Genomic DNA, 26,651 nt, shown 5'->3' with positions numbered 1-26,651 from the left:
CCAAATCTGAGCACACAGGCCTACAACAATTCCGCCTCCATAGGAAATGCAGCCGCTGCAGCCGGGATTTGATCCCGCGACCTGTGGGTCAGCAGCCGCGTACTTTAGCCACTAGACTATATTTTTTTCTTGCCATCCGATAGAAGATATTTTTCTTTGTCAGGCCTCCTAGGAAAGCAAGGAAATCAAGCTGGCGTATTTATTATTGACCAGTCATATTGAGTAATCTTATGAGGCGTGCTGTTGCTATGACGTTATAGTATACCTCCTGTATTATTGAGCCCACGATACGAATGTCATCTAATTAAACCCCCTACGACGTGACGTATCATGTACTGCTAGCAGGGTCAGCCCAACGAGTCAGGACAGTGCATTATACTGGTTGTGTCCAGCTATGACAAATGCTGCTGTCTCAGACGTAACCCCCGAGTGAAAAATGAAAAACAAGGAACATAAAAAAAATGGGAGGAGGCCCCAATTTCTGGCCTGAATGTGTGCCAGTGGCACTCGTATACCTCGGCATTGCTATGTGCTGGTCGCCTTTAATGGCTCCTACTCGCGGCGACCAACCATCAGTCCGTCCGTGCCTTGGAGTGTGCCAGCTGTGCCCTCCCTCCCTCACACTCTCTCAATAATCACGTGATGGCCCAGTGGTGGTGTCCGACCATTCGTCTGTCTGCGCCCCCTCACACTCACTCAGCAATAAAAAAAATAAATGACATAAAAACGTGTATGCCAGAAAGCGCGTGCTACGAGCTAGGAGAAAGAATGAATGGAGTATTTAAATATGACAGCTCAAGTTCAGAGGAAGGCTATCAGCCACACTTTGGGACGGAATCTGTTCTGTTCTAACTGTTTTGCTGTGGAGAAGGTCCGTATTGCCTCGGCTACTCCATATCACGAAGTTCTGCAGAGGAAAAAAAAAGAATAATCCTGAACAGCACCCAAAAATGAACAATTCGAAAAAAAATCATAATAGCACACTGAAACCAGTTGAAATATCATGTCATTGCACAGTTTGTTTGCAGCAGTTCACACTGTTATGAATTGTTCTCACGTACACCTTCTTTTTCTACTGTCAGTATATGCACTAACACATTTCATATATATCCATCTCTGGCTGTCTATCACAGGAGCTTATCCAGTCCGGTCTCCACTAAGAAGTCTGTCAGGAAGATGTTCGCCTTTTTCTGAAGATGCATCTCAGGCCATGGTCCAAGTAATTTCTTTAATGTGAGGGGCCGTCTGTCCAAACTTGCTACTTTGTTCTTTTCTTTTTCTCTTTCATTCGCGTTTTTAACGCACTCCAAAAGAATATGGCGAACATTTTCTTCTGCATGACCACAATGGCATTCCGGTGAGTTGGATCGATGTATCTTGTGCAGGAAGCTGTTTGTGTATGCTACTTCCAATCTTAGTCTGTGGATTAATTTCTCTAAGTGTCATGGAAGATCTGTCGCTATGAAAAATATTCTCTGTGGATCATCTTCATGAAGTACTGTTTCCTTTGATTTAGGGCTATCAAACCACTTTGCCATCGAATAATGACTAGCTCTTTGCGTTATAAAATGTCGAATATCCGCCCAAGACACAGGGATTGCGCAATCCCGTCCTTCATTCCATGCTTTATTCGCGAGGCTGTCAGCCTCTTTATTTCCCTTTATTCTAATGCGACTGGGCGTTCATAGGAATACGATGTTGTGACCCTGCGCTGAGGCATACTTCACAGTTTCTGCTATACACTGTGCTATTTCAACATTTTTGTAAAGTGGTCTCGCATTTCTGATTAGCTGAAGGGCAGGTTTGCTATCCGTGCATATCACCCACTTTCGTGGCTCTGAATTCTCACAGATAAGCTTAACTGCTTCAAAGATAGTCACCAGTTCTGGTGTCGTCAATGAATATTTGTGCGATAATTTGTAAACGTAAACTGGCATCAATCCTAGTCATTTCATCGCACGCGTAGCACTATACGTGTCTTCGCTAAACGTTCAATACATTCGGCCACTTCCACCCCACTAGAAACAGGCCACTTATATTGTGATGATTCGCGAGTGATCCATGCAAACGAAAGGCAGGCAGGTTGACCAGAACTGAGCCAACATTCTACCCGTTCCGACGAGAAACCACATGTCAGGACGGGATTATTAGTTTCCCGTTAAATAGGTCCACATCTTACTTCCACTTCATCCTAACGCTAGATTCGGAGCATTGTTATAGTAATGGTGCTCTCCTGCTGGCCTGGAAGTCGTGGGTTTGAATCCCAGCATCGGCAGCCACGCTTTCTATGGGGGCGAAAATTATCAAGGTGCGTGAACTTAGATTTAGTTGCACGTTAAATAAACCCGGGTGGTCCAAATTTCTGGAGCCCCCCGCCCGCTGGGGCGTTATTCATACTGTGGTTTCCGGATGTGACCCCCCCCCCCCCCTTCCCCAATTGTTATATTAACGTCCCTTTGTAAAATACATCTGCACCCCGCCGCGGTAGTCTAGTGGCTAAGGTGCTCGGCTGCTTACCCGCAGGTCGCGGGATCAAATCCCGGCTGCGGCGGCTGCATTTCCGATGAAGGCGGAAATGTTGTAGGCCCGCGTGCTCAGATTTGGGTGCACGTTAAAGAACCCCCGGTGGTCGAAATTTCCGGGGCCCTCCACTACAGCGTCTCTTTAATCATATGGTGGTTTTGGGACGTTAAACCCCTCAAATCATCAATAAAATACATCTGATCCAGAATTCCGGGCTGTGTCAAACGAGCTTCCACAGCGGGACTCGCATTCTTATCGCGTGTGGCTGGAGATAATGCGTCACGGCCTTCCGAAGCTTGTTTGCCTTGCAGCTGCTCGGCCGCTTCCTTCCTTCCGCTTATTTTCTGCTTATCCAATCTACTACGCCTTCCGTCCTCTATGCCCCTCGATAGGCGCTGCGGCAGCATTGTGTAGTAAGCGTACACCATGCCTCGCCTTGTTTATTACGTGCAGTGCAGCTGAAACTTGGGGTTGTGTCTACCAACCACAACAAACATTGAGAGAGACTCCTTCGTTTGTTCGCTTCGTATCTCGTTGTTTGTAAGAAAAGAAAGCGTGAAGGGAGAACTATGTCTTTTTTTGGATAATGCGTACGTGTGGCCCGTGAGGAGAGTCAGGAGCTCAAACCCCTTCCCCCTAAACGCACCCTTTTACACTTTACACGCACATGAACTAACATGCGCACATACCCTCACGTGCGTAAGGTAGGAATTAAGTGGTTAGAACCCACGATTAGGTCTGAGAAAACTTAGTTTATCGGGAATTTATGAAATGTTCGGTCGAATTGCACGGTACATGCAGTCAGCACGTTTTAGAACAGGCCGTACATCTAAATTGAAGTCAGCTTGTTGAAGCAGCATGTATATTAGGCTTTTTAAACTTTTGTCTCGTGCTCCCTAAACTTTTGACGGTGGCTTCACACACATGTTTAGCGAATAACCACAAAAAATACGATCATGGTTACGCCCTTAGGATAGCAGTTCAGTTTCTCAAGGCTACACGTCGGTGACTTTAGCTCGAATCAGTGTTCATTTTACTGCACGTGCTCCTGGACTCTGTTCGATCATGTGGGATAATTATGATTGGCTGCGATCGCTGCCACTCCGTGTTGGAGCTTCCTTAGTCTCACACTCCGCTTCATTATCATGGAGCCCCACTTCACCACTGCCCCCTGTAGGGTAGCAAGCATAATTCTCAGTTCTGTTTAACCTCTCTGAACTCGTGTCATTCATTTACGTGCCCCCCCCCCCTCTATTATGGATGAGTTATCAATACACAGCTGGCTAATTCCCCAGAACAGCCTATATAGACTATAGCACTGTAAATATAGCAAAACACGGCATTTGTGACAATGTTTCTCTATATTCATCTGTTTATGTACCGAAATTCGGAGGCATACCTATACGGACCTGCTCAAACTTCTTCGCTCCCAAATGGAACAGGATGACGGCTTCCGCTTACTGGAAGCGTTTACTTTATTTCATCCAGTTTAGTTCAAACAATAGTAAGGGCGTATCAGATGTGGCATGTTGGTACACCAAACTAACATTTAAATGAAAACAATGACGTAAATCTAGATTGCGTTAGCAGGTACTTATTAAGATTCCCTTCGAAAAAATATAATGTAGAAAGGCTGTAGTGACAGTGCTACAGGGAAGGCAAGCCCACTGATCTTTTGCTGCATGAAGAAAGAGGGTTGTTGAAAAATTTTGCAGTTTTTACACATGTGAAAGGAACTCTTGGATGGTTGCCGGTAATCAGTAATCTTTTTTTTTTTTGTGTGTGTGTGTGTGTGTGGTCTCATCGCCTTTTTTGTTGTTGATGGTAATAATGTCAGTTGACGTTGGAGTCCACGTGCAAGTCAGAAACCAAGGTGAATAAAAAAATTACTCTTGGGATAGTTCATTCTGCGTGATTGGCTGATACATTAGAGCGGGCTGTATAAGTGTCAGCACAAGAAAAAAAGGTGAAAAGCAGTGCTACTATCGGTTTATTAGCAGGAAAAGGTTTCACATTTGCATATTTTTGGCACGTGTGCGCATACGAGAATAGAACAGCAAGAGTACATCAGGGGCGCTTGCGCATAAATTCAAACTATCGGTCCGTCAAAGGAACAGACGGCTCATTTATACAACGATTTGAGTTGTTCTCCATAAGCTTTCAGAGCAAGTCCCGAAGAAGCGTTAGCGCTCCTTCATGAAACAGCTGTGTCGGGAAATCTAGCAGGCAGTGACACACATTCAGTCATTCCACATACAGTGACACATGCAGCGGCAAGTACCAACTTATACATGTGGGCACTTATCTCCTTCCTTATTATTTCTCTCTTATCAACGTGACCACTGTGTATTTCTATGCAAGGAAACGATACCGAGATGGATGAGCCTAAATTACTTGCTCAAGAAAGTCAGGATGCGAGAAACAGTGTCTTATCCGAGGAACTAGCATTTTTTTTTGTGTGTGTGCGCGCGTGTGTCTGAAATATGCAAGAGCATTCGCTAGACTGCACGCATAGTTCGTGGCTGCTGGATCACATTACGCACGCATTCGTTCTCACCCTTTGAACCGACGTCGTGCCGCAGTCTAGTGTTCGTAACCCGGCGAGTCGCCGGAAACAGCGGAGTCGGCGGGCTGCAGCGATACGGTCTTCTCCTACCGCCCTACGTTCCAGCTGCAGGCGGCTGTCGGATGTCGTTTCGCCGCCTATTAAGCGCGCCTCGCTTCCTTCACGCTTCACTGGCGACGCGAGCAGCTCGGCTCAGCTGTGCCAGCGTTTCCGATCAATGCACGCTCAGTAGCGTACCGACCTCCGGCCAGACGTCATTTATCGGGCCCGCCAGAATATAACACCTCCCCCCAAGCCGCCTCCTCTTTCCACCGCTCAGGAAACCTCGCACGCGTTATGCCGCGTCGTCGGTTTCTAAACCAGGGCCCACTGTCTCCCGGTAGGCGTACGAGCCACGCCATGCAGTGTTTAGCGCTCGACCAGGATTGTGCGTTGATGATGAGGCGACGAGGCGTGTTCTGAGCTTCGCCAGAGTGCGTGCATATATCTTCCAGGCGCGGGACATGGGACACCGGCGCGTGAGTATACGAGAGCACAAAACTGTCTCGGCGAGCGACGTGGACGCCCATTGTGTCGATGCCAGCGCTTGACGCCGCGCTCACAACGACTTTGACCGTGTTGCTGCGAGCGTCGAGAAGGCTGCTTGGTTTCGAGATCGCTTGAGCTGTGTCCTTTCTGGAACAGCGGGGTATTCTGCCGCACGCGTGTGCTCGTGTTTCTTAACTCTCATCGTGTATAAGTTCCCTTATCTGCTTCAACCAGCAACGCAGGGGGACCCAACCGGAAAGTTATCTCGTTAACGTTCTTGTCTCGGCTTTGCTTGGCTGCTTCTTTTTGGTGCTACCGTTTCGGGCTTTGTGCCATCTTGTACTCTACACCCACTCAGAGTCATGTACACCGCGAACGCACGAGTCTTCGTCAACGTGGTTTCATGATGTGCGCTTCGTTCTCGCATGTGCAGACGTCCCGCTTAATATTAGCCTCGTCTGATGTTAAGAAATAGCCGGGAAAGTTTCGACAGATGGTTCTGCAGGGCTGGGATACCCTAACTATCGCAACGCTATTTCTCTTCGTGAATCTTCAGTGGTTGGATCCGTGTTTTCGTACAAGTTGTCTCAGAAAGCGGCATATTTTGAACCTTGAACGGTGGATGATAAAAAAAGTAATAGAATCAGAGGACAGGAATCATTTCGTTTGACTAGTACTGCAACGAATGCCATCGAGGGTCTAGATCATCAAACACAACGGTTTATAGAAAAAGCTGCCCGTCTTGCTTCCAAGTCGACCGAGTACAATGCGTAGTCAAGGCCGTATAATCAAGGCCTGTACTGTATTTAGTAATAGAGGAAGTATATGAATGTGAGTGCACATATTGTCGCACCTCTCACGTAAGAGTGGCCAGCTTTGATATTTTCTGCACTCACAGCATTGAAGAGTGTGAAGTGTAAAACTGTCATACAAGTACCCTGAGAACTAGGTGCCTGTGGGCCAAATCAAAATGTAACAGACAAATTGATAGATCCATATGAGCTATCTAAAGAACAGCTACATTATTTAGAATGGTAAATGCGTCTCTAATGACAAGTTGCTACACTCTACCACCCCCCCCCCCCCCATCAGACAGCAAATGCCTAACAACCAGTTGTTTTTATCACTCTTTTTCAGTGTGCCCAATTAACACCTCCCCGTGGTAGTAGGCATCAGTGTAGAATAGCCATGTACCAAAGCTTTCATTATATGTATACCGCGTACCATAGTTACCAAAATTCCCATTACAGTGCGCAGTGCGTCAGAGAAGCAATACAAACCACGCAATTGGTGTATAATCCACATAATGCAAATTAAGCTCTAAATGTTATTTTATCATGCTTGTGACCCTTCCATAGAACCCATTTATCATTACTTCTGTTAATTCAGATACTTTTTTTTGCAATGCCAGAAATTAAGTTAGACATTCTACACAGAAAGGGAGGAAATGTTTTGCGCCTAAGTAAATATATATATATAGTAAAAAAATAACCTTCAAAATAATTAATGTCTCATAGTTTCGACTGCTTTGCTTTCTGCTTGCAAATGATTTGAGTAACTGCGAATTGCAGCAAACCATTTTAACTGCTAACGTATCTTGTGAATAGGTGATCTACAAAATTCACCTAATCAAACACGACTAATCTATAAGAAGGCAAAGTTGCCTACGAGTAGTCTGCGAGAAACGCATACACAGTGGTAAACCTATCTTCATGGGTGTTTATTAAATACCTAGTCGTTGCTACGTAGACCAGCGAAACGAAAGCGGAGGGAATAGACTGAAGGACTGATAAGCCACTTTTCAGACCGGCCGGTTACCCTGCTCTTGGGTGGAATGCGTAAGGGGAATAAAAGATTATGAAGAACCAGTCTCATCTGCTATTCAAGGCTCTTTGAGCGCCATGCAAAGGATCCGCCTCGCGCTTTTGCTTCTGTGCGCATTCGCGAGCGCCTTCATCGTGGGCGTTCAACTGGGCCTGAACATGAACCACGGCCCTACCGACTATTCCGAGCAGCGGCCACAGCACTCGTCAAGGATTACGCAGCAAAGAACGGACTCTCCCTACTTCACCGCAGACGGTGCCGAACGGCTGGACGCCTGGACCAAAGTGAGCTCCAACGTGTACGTCTACTCGGCCTACCTCGACCCTCGTCTGGGCCCCGACGCGACCGTGGTGCGAGTCGTGGGACTCGCGCGTCTCAGTCCCGCGCTTAAGGTGAACTACTCGTGCCTGATCGACGACCGGCCCGGTAAACCTGCCCCGCCCGTCGTCGCCAAGCGGGAGTTCCTTCAGGTTCGTTGTGATGACGGTGATGATTCTAATGAGTTCACTGTACGCGAGGACGTACCTTATTATACTACCACTATTTACACAAGAGGGTTGCTTGTTGGACAAGTTGGGGCATACCTAAACTCGAAGAAGGCCCCCAAAACGTTGAAAAAGGAAGAACTGAGAGACAAAAGCAGAGACAGTGACAAACAGGTGGCTATCTAACAAATTATGTTTGTTAAAAAAAACAAATCGCCTCCTTTCAAGTCCGTACAGAGCGTGCGCAAAGGCACCATACCGGACCACTGCGCCTATCTTGGCCATGCAAGTCACTACTGTTCATGAAAGTTGCATTCTTCCCTGGTCAAAAACACAAAAGCTGCGCTTACACATTTTCTCCTGACGGAGTTTACGAATATAGTACACCTCAAGCAATTCTCTTCCACGTCGCGTCTTAACTTTACCTACAATGAATACATTTCGAAACATGGGTGTGCAGCCACATTGCCTACAACGTAGCGGAAGGTTACCATCAGTGCCAGAGAGCAGAAGATTCGCATGCTGCCGCGAACAAACGTTAATGCATCGACCAGATTGTCCGATGTATTGCTTATCGCAACTAAGCGGAATGCGTACGACACAGATGTGTCACATGCGCCGTATTTTTTTACATGTTTGATTTCACAAACTCTGCCTAGTGTGCCAAGCTGCACAACCCTCCTACAAAGGTCTGCGAGTTTGTCTGACGTGAAACAGATTAATGTGGTAATATTTCTGGCCTGTTCCGCTCCAAGCAATCTCGTAAGCCCGTGTAGGAAGGTTGCGCAGCTTGTCACACAATGCAGAATTTGCGAAATCAGAAATGACGAAAAATACTGCGCCTGTAACACATGTGTTGTTCCGTTTAGTTGCGAAAAGCAAAACATGGGTGTGGTTGCACACCCATGTTTAGAAATGCATTCATTGTAAGTAAGGTTAAGAAGCAACGCGAAAGAGAATTGCTTGAAGCCTACCATATTTAGAAACTTGATCCGGAAAAAAATTGTAAACGTAGCTTCTGTGTTTTTGACTCGAAAAGAGTGCGGCTTTCTTGAACAGTGATGACTTGTGTGAACAGAAAAGAGTGCGGCTTTCTTGAACAGTGGTGACTTGTGTGCAGTGACCTATAGTATGGTGTTTTGCGCGTGGTCTGTGCGGACTTAGGAGGAGGCGTTTTTTTTTTATTTCCTTTTTCTCGAAATGAACGCCATTTGTTAGTAGCCACCTTTGTGCTCACTATCTCGCCCCGCTGTGTTGTCCTAGTGGCTAAGTTACTCGGCTGCTGACCCGCTGGTCGCCGGATCGAATCCCGGCTGTGACGGCTGCATTTTCGGTGGAGGCGGAAATGTTGTAGGCCCGTGTGCTCAGATTTGGGTGCACGTTCAAGAACCCCGAATAGAGACATCCACTACGGCGTCTCTCATAATCATATGGTGGCTTTGGGACGTTAAACATCACATATCAATCAATCATGTATCCACTATCTCTTCCTCTTAGTTTTTTTTTTTATCGAAGTTTTAGTGGCTTTCTTCGAGTTAAGGTACCACTATTTATGAACGGGGAATGGCGGCAGTAGTGTCTAGGTCTGCTGTAGTTAACCACATACTACAGGCACTGATTAGCGATGGCTAACCAACGCCGGGAGTGCCCGGTACTGCTAACCAGTGCCGCCTACTGCCAGTGCTGACCAGTGCTGCATTTTACTGCTAATGGCCAGCCAGCGCTGGCGGTATGCGGATGTTTCTGGTATGCACGCACTACCGTACGCGCATATGAGTATGCGCATGTGAGTATGAGCATACTACTTTCGCTGTATAACACTGGCTAACTAGAACGCGTTGCTGGGCGAGTTGGTCTTACTTTTATGCCCGACTAATTCTTGAAGTACGCGGGTAAATACGGTATTACTGGCTAGGTGGTCAGTAATAACTAAATAGCGGCTGTCATCTCTTAGTGTTAACTAACAGTGCCAAAATTACCGCTAACGTTCTCTACATATGGCTGAATGGTGGGTAACGTTGGCGGTTGTCGGGTTCTCATTGACAAATACACGCTAGCTTTATCTCATGATGCCTCTATGATGACTAGCTTTGGATATATGACGGCAAATGTTGGCTAATGTTGGTTGATGTAGGTGATACGGCATTATAATAGCAGCACTAATTTCATGAAATCTCAATCCAACGATTTCTGTCACATATAAACTGGCAAAAATACCATGTTGTCTTGCGTGTTTTTTTTTTCTTTTTTTTCATCCGGAGAGTAACGGAGGGATGAAGAGAAAATACACAAGCTGGCTCTGACCAGTCCTCCGCTTCTTACACTGTGAAATAACACAGAATTTTGCTCTAACTGTCGTCTCTTTAATTTGAGCACCGCATAATGTTTGTTACCAGGGTGTAATTACGAGCATCTGTTTTCGCTGAACACCAGAAGCGTCACCGATGTGGATAGGTGCGATAATGAACTCGAAGACTTGAAAAAAAATGCGTTTTCCCGAATCGTTAGCAAGGAATGTGTATTTTCACAATATGCCACATTTCAAACAATCTAATGTTATGCACCGCAGCAAAAAGAAAAACAGAAGAAAGAAAACAAAAAGAACAAAAAACACTCGGGAGAGAATCAGTGGTCGGTCACACCAGGGAAGCTTTATATTGAAAATAGCTGCTGCAGACTGAAACCGAATATCTTAGGGATGGGAAGCAGGAGAAAGATAAAGGAATGTCTCGTGTCGTTACTGAAGCGAATTTCTACCTACACTTCCCCTTCAGTCAAGTTATACGCGCTTTAAGAGTATAACTTGCTGCTGAAATCATGTGGGCGCTCACTATAGTTACACAGCAATCTCGGTAAAAAACTTTCTTGATATCGTTCGTTCCGCGGTGCGGACTGAATCTATAATATTGGACGCAGCCGGTCCTTATTTGCGGATTTATTGGTGTATGCAGAATACTTCGAAACCAAAGAAACACAAACCGCAAAATCCAAAAATTCTTTTTTTTTTCGAGAGTGTCGCTTTGGGCCTTTCGTGGACTGTCAGTGCGTCTCAGTTAAAGCTTCTTACATATATTGTGTATTTTGCTGATACTGTGTGTTTACGCTTACCTCTAAGTGTAGGATGAGAAGACTAGAGCATTTTTTTTTACTTACGGTCACTGAACTTCTAAAAAAATGGCAAGATCGAAGTAACCGTCGATTGTCGCTTTTTCTTTAAAGTCCACGTAAATTCGAAGGCGCGTAAATTCACGTAAATTCGAAGGCGCGTAAATTCGAAGGCGCCTAGGCACGCTGTTAACGCACCGCTTCCTTGATGCGATCTTCGAACAAAGAGGGGTAAGAAGAATTCGAGAAGTCAATGGCGTATATGCCAGTTTTTATGGTTCGTTAAACTGTACGAAAAACACTATAAAGATAGAAACGAACTAATCAGAGGACCACTTGTAATTGCATATACTAAAGGTGCATCTTGTTTAACGATAGTTATAGCGGGAGAACAAAACGACGACACAGAGACAAGAAGGACACGAAGGACACGAGCGTGTCCTTCTTGTCTCTGTGTCGTCGTTTTGTTCTCCCGCTATAACTATCGTCATGCCATACCAACTAGCCCAAGCCAGCACACTTCTAAGTGCGTCTTTTTGTCGTCGTTGTTGGTGACGTCATCAGCGTCGTTACGCATTTTAAACTGTCAAACAACGTAGAAACCCGGAGGAACGTCAGTTTTCTACGCAAAATAGCACATTTTATCGGCACCTCGGGGCGTTATCTAGCAGCGAAAAGAATTCTGAAAAGCACCCAGGGATTTTTACAAGCAGTGTAGTGGACTACACTGCTTGTAGTTGTTGTGGAGTGTAGCAGGCTAGGTGTGGTGGACTCGAAAACTTGATTAGAGCTAATCTGTTATTTTTTATGACAGTTTCTTGGCCATCAGTTGATCATCAGGATTGAAAATGAGACGTCAAAAGTGGGAGAATTCGGCCCATTGTGCAAAACTTATATGAGGTGAACTATAAGGCACACAAAGTCAGGCGTCAATGATAAAAGGCGCATATACCTGATTTTTACTTCCGTATTGAACGTAGCAATGATTCTTGCCAACGACTCCAATACACGCCCTACATGCTCGTACAATAAGATATTAACAGGCTGCAATTGTAGGGGACACTTGTATACTCTCCTGGACTGTCCGTACTCTATGCTGAAAAATTACGATAACTCTTATAAAAGCGTGAAACGCAACCTTCAACACTGGAGGCGCAGTTGGCCACTTATACTAAAATCCTTTTTCCATCGATGATCGAATCAGTCATAAAAGCTCAAGTTTGCGGCGGCAACGGATAACCCAACCTTGAAAAGTCAATAAAGTAGGATATCATGATTGGCTGACTGCAAATCAGAAACACTCGGAAGAAAGAGAAACACCTGGAGGGAACCATGAGTTCGTGTCACGCCGCCAGTCATTAATCAGCACCAACTAGCCCAACTCTCATGTCACTACTTTCGATACTGTAATATGTGTCACAAGGTGTAAGTAGCTTTACTTATATCCCATAAAAATATTGAGAGGGGATCAAACTTACTTTAGGTCTCTTCGTTAAGCCATAACTTCCAACTCTGTAATAAATATATATCGTCTTTTGATTTGATCCTCACGAATAAACATCGTTTCAGGACCACCACCACGCAAAGTACGACGGCGTGTTCATCACTTGCCCCTACCGTCTGACGAACGACACCGAGACACCACAGACCATCCGCGTAGCAGTTACAGGAGCCGAGACCGGCACGTCCAAGAGCATACCAGTCCACTACCGGAGGCGTACTCTCGGCACCCACGAGATGGGCTCACTCTCGCTGTGCGTCCGACCATTCTACGGCGGAGTCCCCAAAGTGCACGATCTGAGGCACTTCGTGGCCTACTACTCACTTCACGGTGTCCAGAGGTTCACCTTCTACGCTTACGACTCCCGCGATGACGTGAACGACTACCTGTGGACGCTCAGACGCGAAGGCTTGACGGTCGACTTCTTCTCCTGGTACCTACCTGGGGCCAAGAAGTCTTGGGCCCTGGCCCAGAACGCCTTCACGCAGGACTGTCTGTACCGGCACGCGAACGCTTCGCGGAGGGTCCTCATCGTCGATCTCGACGAGTACGTGTTTCCGCTTCCGGTGCGCGGCAAGCCCCGCACCATCGCCCAACTCCTGGCCAAGGTACCGGAGTCCAAGGCGTGTATTGTTGTGCGTAATGTGTTCTGGGTTCGGGCTGCATCCCGGATGGACAGGCCTTTTATCTTCGCCAGCCTGAACCGCAGTCGCCGGGTTTGGCCTACGGGCCTAAGAAGCAAGTACTTTGCCGACCCCCTGGAAGTTCTCGAAGGAGGTATACACTTTTGCAGGCGCTTTCTGCCCGGTGGACGGAACCGCGATAAGCAGTTGACCGTGAGCCAGGCGCTCCTGTTTCACTACCGTGGCGTCAGAGGTGAAACATACGCTAGGGACACGAGCATGCTGGTTTGGAAAAAGCCGTTGATGAATTCGCCACTAATGCGGAAGCCCGAATTTTGGAGAGGAGTAGCGTCCAAAGTGCGCAATGTCTTGCGGAATAGTGTCGACGTGGTGTCAAGACTCATTCAGCGATAGTGAGAGTGTTTTCTTTGTGACTGTGCTGGTGGTGCCTCAAAGACTAGAGCATTGGTTGGTTCAAAGTGACAAGCAGCTGAACTCCTGGTGCGGTGATCGGCTATAGCATTCATAAACTTAAGGTTGTGATTGCCCAGCACCACTCAACTGAACAGCACTATACGTTTCAAATTTTACAAACCTTGGGGTAAAATCATCAGTACAAAAATAGCTTATGCTTTTAGGTATCGGAAAACTTACGCAAACATATCATTGAAAGTGCTGCCACAATGGCAAATAAATAAATAAATAAATAACTAAATAACTTCAACTTTCATAACTAAATAACTTCTACTTCATAACAGGTAAAGTAAGGCCTACGCGACAAAATACCTCCCGAATCCAATGTGACATTCAAGAAAAAAAAAGAAAGACAGAAAGTGAAAGAGCTAGGACCCGAAAAGAACAAACGAAAACGAGAGCGATCTCGTCACACTAGCTATTTGTTCAGCGGCTTCGCTCGTTCTACAACGCCACTCAAAGTGCAATCAATATTTCTCTAAGAGCAAGAGCATCCACGCATCCCAGGCGGGCAACTCAATATTTCATGTGAGCTCAACTGATATCGGCATGCCCTTGAGGAAAACACTTTCGAACGCCGAGCGTCTGTGGAACGTGACGGTATATAGCTATACTCGTCGCTGTCGCTTCTGCATCATTTCGGCTGTTTACGCTCGGCCCCCACGACCTCCATTCACCTAAATGCCCTCCCGGGAAATCGCTGGCACGCGATGGAGGCCCGGCCGTGAGCAAGGCTTTCCCTTGAGTACACAGGCACGGCAACGCGCAGCTTTCAGTTGAAAGCAAACCGGCGCGGAAATGTCACTGCAACCTGCTGCGTCAACGTGTAACAGATTTCCTCGGCCTGCGTATATTTTGTCGCTCGATGAGGACAAAAACAAAAACATGCGGATGAGGGAACGTACCTAAGGTGAGGTGATTGCACTGTACCTTACGTGAGTAACGAATTGATGCGCACTATAGATGATTTTCCGCCTCGGTGGTGTAGCGGTTATTGTACTCGGCTGCTGACGTACCCAAAGGTCGCGGGTTCGATCCCGGCTGCGGTGGCCACATTTCGATGGAGTCAGAATGGTAGAGGCCCGTCTACTGTGCGATGTCAGTAAGGTTCAAGAACACCAGATGGACAAAATTTCCGAAGCCCTCCGCTACGGCGTTTCTCGTGATTGTGTGATGGTTTTGAGACGTCAAACCACAGATATTATTAGTACTTTGTGGTTCGCGTTCAGAAATTCGGGCTCAATACACGCGAAAAGAACAAGGAGGTGGCGGAACTCGCGGTGCTGTCATAGTTGTTCCTCTGGGTCCTTGTGCTCATTGCGCCGTTTCGTCCTCGGTTGCTACATGAGTAATGAGTACTCTGCCTTATTAGTGACTCGACTTGATAGCGCAGCTATTTGTTCTCTTCCAAGTGTTTCTGGTCAAGTACAAACTTCTGCTTTTTTTCGAATCATAGCAAATCAGTATTTAACGATTGAACTGGTATGCAATCGACGGTTCTGGTTCGATAATCATTGAACGTTCTGGACATCTGGCGGAACAGATCATGAACACGTGCTTCTTCGAACATGGCCTCCAACGTATGCGTTTCGGCGGCGTGCGAAGGCTTTTTCTTCATTTCTAGATTTTTATTGTTTGTTACATAAAAACGCATCTGGGATCATAATTGGCATACACCCAAGAGTGTGAAAAAAAATACCATCTGTAAAATCACCATGTAATCCAATCGTGTCCACCAAGTGGCAAATAACCTACGTTGAGTCAAATTCTCGCACATGCAGAGGCACACGTGTGTTCATACGCGCAATCAGAGAAGCGCGCAAACATTCTTCGTCCAGGAGCTTCTGTTTTGAGCCTAACCACGAGCACTAGACACAATACATCACGGAGAGTGCATTCGTCGTGGTGGCGCAATAACGGCAGATGTACACGGAAACACTCGTCCGAGACACGAAAGTGTATACTACGAAAGAATGCGCGTCGCTGCCTTTGTTGCAAAACAGTGTGCGCACTCTTATTTGGTCGCTAAACGAGTGCACCCGCGTTTATCGCAGCGGGACGTTTTGCGAGATAAAGCAGACAGTTCAATTCTTGCGTGTATATCAAACATTCGGTTAGTCGCGCTGGCTTTGAGAAGTTGGATTTTGCAAGCACGCAGAAACAAACACAAAACAAGGAGTGCCGAGATGGTTTCTCAGTATGATGGAATGTTTCACTATTTCGCCTTGCGTCATGACTATATTTATTTTAATTTGTCCGTTTTTGTCTGCGATTTCAATCCATACTCTTAACGTTCCCCGGCAAAAGTAACTAACCCCAGTTCCAGTGAGCGTGAGATCTGCAGCAACAGTGAGGCCACGGTTGTCTTAAGTTTTCCTTAACTTTATACTCCCCCTTTCCTCTTCCTCTAGCGTTGAGTAGCCAACCGGACTGCAGTCTGGCTAACCTCCCTGCCTTGTTGCTTCTCTATTCTTTCCTATGCGATTGTGTGGGTGTCTTTGACGACAGTATTTGTAGAATCGAGAAGCACGGGAAAGGACGTCTGGCATTCAGCTCCTGGCACACTGGCACATCAGTGACTTTATACTCTATTCGCAGTGGAGCCGTCCTTGCCTGCTTCACTGTGCGGCTACCGCATCGTTCGCGAGCGATGCAGTTACGCCATCTATGCGCGTATCCGAGAACTGAAGGGTAACACGTGACGTGGAGACACTCATCCGTCTTCGGGCAAAGCCCAAGAACAGTATCATTGTTAAAGAAACTGACGTTTTTTTTTTGAGCATTTCGCTAGCGAACGCGCAGGCCATCATGATTTTACTGTCGCGCGAAAACAGTGATAAGATTGGACACTATTGGCGTGTGGCCGTATTGGATGTTGCTAAGTATCTGTAATGCCGATCACGTTCAGGTCGTAAACAGTCTCTGCGACATCGCTTCGCGCTGGCTTACTGCCCATCCAGGCTGGGTCACATTCCTTTTCGCAAGGGCGAATCGAAGCAGCAATGAAAGAAATACAATCTAAGCAGTTTACTACGGCTCCATCCGTTTCTTTGAGCAAGAAGGAGATCAGAACAGCGGAAGAGCAGGTATGTTAACTTTTGTGATTTTCTTTTCCTGCCTTTCCTTCTATTCTTCTCATGCAGAGAAAGTATAGGAGAGCAAGAGTAAGAAGAGGAGGAACCACAACGTCGAAGAATAACACGGGAGAATCGTGTCTCATTACGAGGACGCTCACAATCGCGTCTCGGATCGCAGGGCCGCTCACTGCAAGCTCGAGAAGCGCAGGAGACGGGGCCGTAGGTTTCCTCCGTTGTCAAAGCCAGGCGAGGCTCACTGCAGAGGCAAAGCATCCCTGCCGACCTCACGACGTTAGGCTGGGACCCACGGATTCGATATACCGGGCACTGCAGGGAGTCCAAACAGCGCAGCCAAGCGGAACTAGCCGTTTCTGCATTGTGGCCTCGCCGCATACGAGTATCCCATACAAGCGCACGACCAACCCCATTGTGTAGCGTTTATGAGTTCGTGTCAGGTATACGTGGACCGATGGACGTGCCTTCTTTGCCAGCAGATGCTAAACGGAGACGCATACAATCGTATTTCGTCCCTCAAGCTTCATCTTTTTCTCTCTCGTTTCTCTCGAGAAGCAAGCCCGGTTTCGTATGGCGCATCGTTTTCGCCTCGTTTATTTTGAAGCCTTTCACGATGTATGCGTTGTTTATCTATAGAATTACCATGCGTATCCCTGCGAACACAAGCCAGACGCCTACCGATATGTTTTCGCTTCTGTCCCCATGGTTTAGGTTTTTTTTTTTTGTAGCATTAGCCAATATTAGGACACTCAACGAAACTATCAGCTGGTGCCGGCGTCGTTGTTGCTGTGATGGCCAATACAAGACCCAAGTGTGATAAGAATATATCACACCAGGCTGTGGTGTGCTGAGCAAGTGACTGCAAGTATGCGAGAAAGAGTGACGCTAAGAGCGCCCGTGGTGCTAAGCGAACATTGGCGGGAAACATTAGCGAAAACGGGGGATAGGGGTGACTGCAACAGAAAGATGGAGGACGTGAGGTTGAATCATGGATTCATATAGTCTATTCAGCCCACCCTCAGTGGTTAAGCTTCCGCTGCGCACTGCAACGAAAAAAAAAGGCAGCATGTAGTCTCGCTATCTGGAAAGTAATCTGCAGTGGTTCCAAACATCAAGCCACCTGAGAACGCTGTTCGCTTACGCTGACTGCTTTAGCCGGCACTATCAAAATAGAACACACCCACTCTGTCAGCTGCCGTTATCTCGAAGAAGCGAGAAGCGACCCAACTTGTTCGCTCGCTTATGTTTGCGTAGTTTATTCCGCCGGCGTTGTGATACTTCTCAACTCCTGATTGTAGTAATTAGCTACTGCGGCCTCCCATTCGAGTGGCTCAAGGTAAGGCCATTGCTGAGTTCGACAATACCCCGGAATTTCGCGAAGTGAAAAACATCGCCCGGGGTCCTTTGGAAACAGGTGAGGGAGCTTGGGAGGATATCGGTACCCGTGCGTAACGCTCAACGTAGTGACTTTACACGTACTGCCGTGCTTACGAAACGACGAGAACGAAGCGCACGTAGTCGCGAGGAGGCGGGCCATCGAAAACCAACGCCTTGGGTGGTGGTAGGCCATCTAGTGAGAATTGTTGGAATTCCCCGAGAGGCGACCGCAGCGGTGAACTTGAGCGGATACCGGAGAAGTGTGTACTGGCAGCACTGGTGTACACGCCGGCAGCCGCCGGACAGGGAGTGAGAATGCTTCTAAAAAACCATCAGGCAACACTGTGGAGGTTGCTAGACGTTAGCTCTAGATTGGCTTTCTCAAACAACATTCTCGTTAGGCATGCGTGCCAGCAAACAAGTAGACGAATGGCTCAGTGCTTTGGCTGAATAAACACACACGGAAAGGTAGGCTCCCAACATCACAGCGAGTACATACATGCATGCGTGTGCACTGTGTCCCTTTATGAAGAGAGAGAGAGATAAAGATGCAAGTAAAGGCAGGGAGGTTAACCAGACGCACATCCGGTTTGCTACCCTGCACTGGGGAAGGAATAAAGGGGAGAAAAGAGGTTGCAAAGCGATAAGAAGGTACACACAATCACGAGCACACTCGGGGGAGCACACACAGTCTACAGGCGGTCGCCCAGGTTTGTTGACTTTAAGTAAAGTAGGAGCGCTTTAGTCGCTTTCTGCGCAACTGAGGCAGATGTCCAAGGTCCTAGAATCTTCTGCACAAAAATGGTCTAGAGTCAAGTTGATTCAAAACCATCCGGAGCTGGCATCGCTGTGTGTCGTAGCAAGCGCAGCTGCACAGGACGTGTTCAATAGTCTCTACAGCTCCGCAGTAGTGGCATACCACTGGTATGGTCTGCCATACCAATGCGAAAGGAGTACACCTTTGTGAATGCAACACTCAACCAAAGGCGGCATAACAGTGTCGCATCGAACCGGGAAAGTTGTAATGGAAGCTTTATCTTGAGTGAAGGATCCAGTTCATATAATTGACACCTTTGGAAGCTGGTAGACGACCAGAACGTGCATGTAAGATCTCTAGCCAGTAGGTAAAGTTGTCTTGCTGCATCATTCCTTGATAGAGGAATCGGGACCACACGGGTTCCTTCATGGGCTGAGCGGGCTGCATCATCGGCTAATTGATTTCCGGTAATACCGATATGTCCAGGAAGCCATTGATATATAATATCATGCCCTCGTGCTAGAGCGTCATGATTGCAATGTCTTATTTCATGTGCCAATTGTTCATGATTCCTCCTACGCATGGCAGACTGCAAACTCTGAAGCGCTGCCTTCGAATCACAGAATATGACGCATTTTCTTGGACACTCTTGAACGAGATATTGTAAAGCAGCCCTTATAGCAGCAAGCTCTGATGCCGTAGATGTAGTCATTTGCGACAACTTAAATTTGATTGTCATTGCTGCAGCCAGAATTATAGCGGCACCTGATGAGCTGCTGGACGAGACGGACCCATCAGTGTAAATCTGCGTTCGGTCCAAGTACAACTCATGTAATAATAGCAGTGTCTTGCTTCAATGCTACTCTGGAGTGACTGCTTTTATTTTTAATACCCGGAATTTCTAGACGTACTTGCAGCTGGTCGAGGCACCACAAAGGACATGCCATTCTCGTAGCTCGCATATATCCCGATGAAAGGCTGTTTAGGTGCTTGGCTATGACGTCTGAAAACGCAGCACGTGGTCTTCCGGAGGGTAGAAGGGCCAAGTGGTGGTCGGGGACACGGCTGGCATGTCGAATGTGCGCTCTGAGGCAATCCACAACTCTGTATGTCCTGACCGGATGGTCTTTGGCAAGCATGATTGTGGCATAAGTAGAAGCGCATCGGGGCAGTACTAGGCAGATACGCAGCGCCTGACCCTGGAAACTCTCCAATGAATGAGTATTGGATTTGCAAGTGTTAGTCAGTACCGGCAAGGTGTAGCGCAATAGACCCAGAAATAGGGCCCTGTACAGCTGTAGTATGGAGGCCACAGAAGTTCCCTATGCTTTCCCGCACATGAATTTCATTATATGCACAATAGATAGCAGTCTCTTCTTCAAGTACACACAATGTGGGCTCCGCGAAAGACTTCTGTCGATTATTATGCCCAGGAAACGATGCGTCCGTGCATATTTGACACTCTGCCCATTGATGCAAACAGGGTATGGCGTCATTGGTTTGCGTGTAAACGCCATCAACGCGCACTTCACAGTTGATATAGTTAAGCCTTGTTTCTGAATGTAGGCTGTTGTGAGGGTTGCTGCCCGCTGTATTCGTGCACGCACCTGAGGGCGAGTAACTGCAGCACTCCAGAGGCAAATATCATCGGCGTATACGGATAGGCACACCGACTTTGGCAGAACCTTCACCAGACCAATGAGGGCAACATTGCACAATGTGGGGCTTAAAACACCTCCCTGAGGTACTCCGCACTAGGTGTAATGTTCAGCAGTTGTACCCTCATATTTTCGCACAAAGAAACCCCTGCCACTTATATAATCTTTTATCCATTGAAACATTCGTCCACCAATGCCCATTGCTGCGAGAAAAGTGAGGATGGTATCGTGAGCTACATTATCATATGCACCCTTCACGTCAAGAAAGAGTGCCACTGATATGCGCTTGCGACTTTATTCTTGTTGAACAAATGTCGATAAGTCAAGGACACAGTCGATGGAGGAGTGGTCCCGACGAAAGCCTGCCATGCAAGGAGGGTATTTGGTGTATCGTTCCAAGTACCACTCGAGACGAAATAGAACCATTCTTTCTATCACTTTTCCGAGGCAGCTTGCGAGGGCAATAGGGCGATACGCTGTCAAGTCCAATGGTGATTTTCCCGATTTCAAAAGTGGTATTAATCGACTTATTTTCCATTCTCGGGGAACACTGCCTCTGAGCCAGGAGTTGTTGAAGCATGTTAAAAGTTATTTTCTGACTTTTTGTCCAAGGTGTCCCAACGCACTATAAGTAATACCATCAGGACCTGGCGATGACATGCGTTTAGAAGCGACTAACGCACATTCCAGTTCTTCCATGTTGAATGGAATGTCCATTTCTGGTAATCGCGTCTCAGGAGCGATCACGGCGTCGATGCTCTCGTTCATAATATTTCCGGCAACTCTCGTGCAAAATTCTTCAGCCACCTCGAGTTCTGTTTTTTTATGATGGAGTGCCAAAGCTTTAAAAGGGTGCCGTTGTTGCGGAGAGGAGCGAAGACCACGAACTGTTCTCCAGATATATGACAGCGGTTTATGAGGGTCTAGAGATTCGCAGAATGCTTGCCAGCGTTCGCTCTCCAGCTTGTAAATGCGTCGTTGAATCTTTTTCTGGAGCCGTCTTGCTTCCCTCAGAACGTAAATTGATCTTGTGCGTCTGTATCGTCGCTCAGCACGCCTTCGTATAGCTCGGAATTTTTCCAGTTCGATGTCAAACTGTGTTATTTTAGACGAAAATAGTAATTTACATTCGGACTCTTGCATGGCTTCCACTATGGTATTTTCCAGGCTGCAGGTGAGGCCTTCTTGGCAAGCATCCTCAACACGCGATGTAAACATCGACCAGTCAGTGCCAATTACAACACCGGAAGAGAATTTTTTTATGATACCATCGATCGTCACGTAAGTGGGTATGTGATCACTCCCATGAGTCTCAATATCGCAAAGCCATTTAACCAAAGGAGAGAAACACCGTGGCACCAATTTCAGGTGAAGGCAACTGCCATACGTGAAACCCCGCAGATATGTTGGGGTACCATCGTTCATGATGGAAAGGTCGTAGTTGGAAGCGAATGTATCAATGTTCCGGCCCCTGGCATTCATCCTAGTGCTCCCCCGAAGCATGTGATGGGCGTTGAAGTCACCGGTGATTATACAAGGCCCATCGGTCCTCATTAAGATGTCTGTTAATCTGTCGCAGTCAAATCGCGATGACGGAGATATATATCCACCAATAAGCGTGAACGAAACTGCATTCTTCTTTACGCGAAGACACACGTACTGATTGTCGTCATTTGAACTTATTGGGTGCGAAAGATAAGTCAAGTTTGTGCGAATGTAAACAATTACTTTGCTTCGTTCTTCGCAAGCGGCTGAACAAAAAGAACAAAAAAAAAAAGAAAGGGAACACACGAGCGTATGGCCTACGCTCCACGGCGGTTATCGGCGCCAACAATCAACTGACAGCTAAAGAAAGCATGCCCGCTTTAGAAGTCATCTATTGGCATACAGAATAACGAGTCATGGCCGTTGGACAAGCGCTACTAAATTACACTCCCGCTTCCTTGCAGTGGACGATGCCGCCGAAAGCGGACGCAGTTTATTCGGCTGTCATTTGATGGTGCTGTAGGCAGCCGCCGCAAAGCGCAGGCCACGCGCTCACGTGTTCCATTTCGTAAAAGACAACAGTTTACCTCAATCAAGGACATTGACGTTGTGGTTGTGCTCTCCCTTTTTTCCCCTTGTCTCTCACTCTTTGTTAGCACATTCATCATTCAACTTACGCCAATGTAGGGTAGTATACGGGTTCTTATAAGCTGGTTATCATCTCTACTTTTTTTTTCACCTTTCTGATTTCCTCCCTTCACCTCTGAGCGCATGCAAGGTCTGCGGCACCAAAGAAGAAATCGATCATCTGCTTTGCCGTTGCCCTCGATTTGCCTCTGAGAGATTTTCTGACGCGTTGCGACAATTGCACTATCGGCCGTTCTGTGTGCATACGCTGATGGAACATCCTCCTCGTTTTTTGTCGGCTCACAAGGCAGTCAAAGCCCCCTTGCGCTTTCTGAGGACTACGGACCTATGTGAATGCATTTGACCTTTGCATATTACCACGGCCGCATACGCGTCAGCCCATTTACTGACAAGTTTTTGCCTCTTTTCCGTGTATCTTTCTTCTCTCTCTATTATCTTCATACTCCCCTTTCTCATTCACCCAGGGCAGGGCAGTAAACCGAGCATGTGCCTGGTTAACCTCTCTGCCTTCTCTCTTGTTGTTCTTTCTTCCTTCTCTTCTGAGAAAACTATTCAGGGTGAGTTGTAGGGGAACTTCTCAGCAACAACTATCATAAATATTCTTTACGCCATACCCAAGTCCAACTCAGTCGGTGCGATTCCTCAAGTTCATTTCCCAGAGCAGGGTAGCACGCTAGCAGCACAACACTCAGGCCGACCTTTTGAGTTTCCTTCGTTAACGTTATCTCTCTTTCCCAATGCATGTTTCAAAGGTTTAATGTTTCTATTTTGTCATGAATACATGCACACCATGCATAATTAAACACCACCCTAACTCTTCAATATATGTAAATGATAGCCCCGCCGCGGTGGTCTAGTGGCTAAGGTACTCGGCTGCTGACCTGCAGGTCGCAGGTTCAGATCCCGGCTGCGGTGGCTGCATTTCCGATGGAGGCGGCAATGTTGTAGGCCTGTGTGCTCAGATTTGTGTGCACGTCAAAGAACCCCAGGTTGTCAAAATTTCCGGAGCCCTCCACTACGGCATCTCTCATAATCATATGGCGGTTTTAGGACGTTGCACCTCACATATCAATCAATCAATATGTAAATGATAAACTCCCGCAGTGATTCTAAAGTTAGTTTCCAGTGTCTATACTTAAAATTATTACTTCTATAAAGAGATTTTGTGGCAGCAATGACGCAGCTTACCCATGGGATTGATCAGAGGCCGATCAAATATGTCGCTACCTTATTTGTACATAGCGCAACATAGCATCTGGTGAGGCGGAATGCGTACGTACGCTTTTGCTTTGCTTTTCCAACTTTTTTACCAATCTGCGTGTTCTGGTTCTTTTCTATGAAAAGATGTCATTATTGCTGCTTCAAAATCCGACTTCCCCAACATATCAGGGCCCTACACTCGGCTCCCTCGAGACTCTATCTATCCATTTTTTTTTTCTATTCGTCTTCGCAGCGCGCACGCACCCTGTGAAGAGGACTGAATCGCAATGGTTGCTTCATCCAAATAGACGCGATGGTTCCACTCGAATAGGCAAGCTTTGACAGGACGGATGTCAAATAAAACCAGAAAAACATAAAAGAAAAAAGTCTGAGCGAATCAACTGAGCCGTGAGCAGGATAGCAAGCCTGTGGCTTTAGGGTCCTGAGAGAGCTGGAACTTCCATTTCGCAAAACCGAGGCCGTGCTGTAGCCCGGGAGATGAGTTGGAAAGCTTTCGGTAGGAATGTGACTTCACCCTTTTGTGTGTTCGGTGGTCGGTTAGTTCTCGGAGCTCACATAGAAGGCAGTTTGCTTGTCGTCTTTTATTGAAAGCACAGCTCTTCGTATGTTACTGACTTATAGTCTTATTATTTTTATATTATCGAAAGCCAAGATTGCTGTTATTGTCAACTGGCTGCTCCTCTGTTCTAGCATGTAACCTTAGAGAGATTGTGGGATAATGTATAAAATAAAATTACAGTAATTGCGGAACAGACACGGAAACAAGAGTATTTCTATGTCCTTTATTATTTGATTGATGTTGGTTAATCTTCCCAAAGTAATGTCAGTGTCGCACGGTCACTTTTGATCACGACAGGGCTTGATATCAATTGATTTTCTTTATCGTAAATGACTTTTTCACACACACTGCAAAAGAGAGCCAGTCGCTGTTAAGATAATCGGTCTCAATCTAGCACAATCTCGATAAAGATCGCACTGGGCAACAAAGGCGAAAGTCAGAAAGAATAAAGAAGAGATCAGTGCATCACGAGAGCTTAATTATTCTGATGTCTAACAAAACAGCAAATAACCTAGGAACAACGTAAAAACGGCTAGCTAAAACCCAGGGACGGCCTAGAAGCTATAGTATACCTAGAAAGCAACATAGCTAAAGCCTAACAACAACTAACAAAAAAAAAACAACGTAGCATCCCCTAGCTAAAGCCTAGCACCAACCTAAATACAACCTAGAAATGACCTAGCATTACCTGGCAACAACCTATGAGCAACTAAATTGGACCTCAAAATGATGCAGCTTCAGTGTTTGAAGCCTTGGTCGACTTGATGCAAGATTCGCTTTTTTTTTAAATGCGAAGCATTTCTTAGCGAACTTCGGCGACTTTGAGCGTATCTATCTATCTATCTATCTATCTATCTATCTATCTATCTATCTATCTATCTATCTATCTATCTATCTATCTATCTATCTATCTATCTATCTATCTATCTATCTATCTATCTATCTATCTATCTATCTATCTATCTATCTATCTATCTATCTATCTCGCCGCCTATGATTTTTAGCTCTCCTGGCCGTTTCGATAACGGGGTGAATACCAAACATGGTATGGCATAACATGACTATATGAAGAACATATTTGACTAGTCATAACATGAAGATATCATGATCTACATTTCATGGCCCTGCAGCTCTTGCGGTGGTTTCATTCCCATTACATGTTGCCAAGCTGGTATGGTATGACTTGATTGCATGGTAAACACAAGCGACAGACCCAAACATGAGAACCATGCCATTCGTGTCATGTAACAACATGACTAAATGCCACGCTGATGATGCTCTCGCGGATGTTTCGCTAGCGTCAAATATACCGAATTTGATATTATGGTACGTGAATGGATGACGAAGGTATGTGACTGGTGCAAACATGATTATCATGAGATGCGCGTCATGTAAACATGACTACATGCCACGCTAATCATGCATTGGTGGCCGTTTCGCTAGCTTCACTTATACTAAATTTGGTATTACGGGACGTGAATGGAAGACGAAGGTATGATACTGGTGCAAACACGATAAACATGAGATGCGTGTCACGTAACAACATTACTACATGATGGGCTCGCGGCCATTTCGCTAGCTTCACATGTACCAAACTCGGTATTACGCAATGCGAACGGACGACATAGGTAAATGACAGATCCAGACGGGATAATAACGGCATGCGTGTCATGTAACAACATGACTACATGCCCCACTCTTGATGCGCTCGCGGCCGTTTCGCTAGCTTCACACATGCCAAATTCACACAAGCCAAATTCACGTGATGTCATGAAGTCACACACGTTCGTGATTCATTCACGTGACGTTAATGAATGAAGAACGTATGTGACTGGTGCAAACATGATAATTATGAGATGCGTGTCACGTGAGAACATGACTACATGCCACAGTCGTGGCGACAATACATTTCGACGTGACGCGGTGCACGTGCTCCCCGGCGTTCATTTCGTCGCCGCACGCCGGCGTTGCCACGCCAGGCGCCGGTCCTGCCATATACTCGCAAATGCGCGTCACGCAGCTTTGCTTTGACGCATGCGCATTTCAGCACTTCCGGCGTCCCCCCATCGCGAAAAGAGGGAGACGCAGGGTTGCCTTGGTCATGCATCGGCGCGAAATGTAGTACGTCGCATTTCGCGCCGGTCGCCGTCGGGCCGCGCCGACGGACGCTGTTCGCGTCGGTCGCGTCGAGTGCTCGCGTTTTGCTAACGTAGCGTCGCTGTGAC

The 26,651-nt window shown here is 46.6% G+C and overlaps 1 protein-coding gene across 1 annotated transcript; it reads left to right on the top strand.

Moving 5' to 3' along the window:
- Positions 1-7,071: 7,071 nt before the first annotated feature.
- LOC119175524 (uncharacterized) lies at positions 7,072-13,873 on the top strand. The gene is made up of 2 exons (XM_037426448.2): positions 7,072-7,911; positions 12,601-13,873. Exons 1-2 carry the CDS (start codon positions 7,519-7,521, stop codon positions 13,567-13,569), a joined length of 1,362 nt encoding a protein of 453 aa, XP_037282345.2. The 5' UTR covers positions 7,072-7,518; the 3' UTR covers positions 13,570-13,873.
- Positions 13,874-26,651: the final 12,778 nt, after the last annotated feature.

This window comes from Rhipicephalus microplus, chromosome 3, assembly GCF_043290135.1.
Source record: "Rhipicephalus microplus isolate Deutch F79 chromosome 3, USDA_Rmic, whole genome shotgun sequence".
NCBI lineage: Eukaryota > Metazoa > Arthropoda > Arachnida > Ixodida > Ixodidae > Rhipicephalus > Rhipicephalus microplus.
Note: the sequence above shows the minus strand (reverse complement) of the source record. Positions and strands in the feature narration are given on the sequence as shown.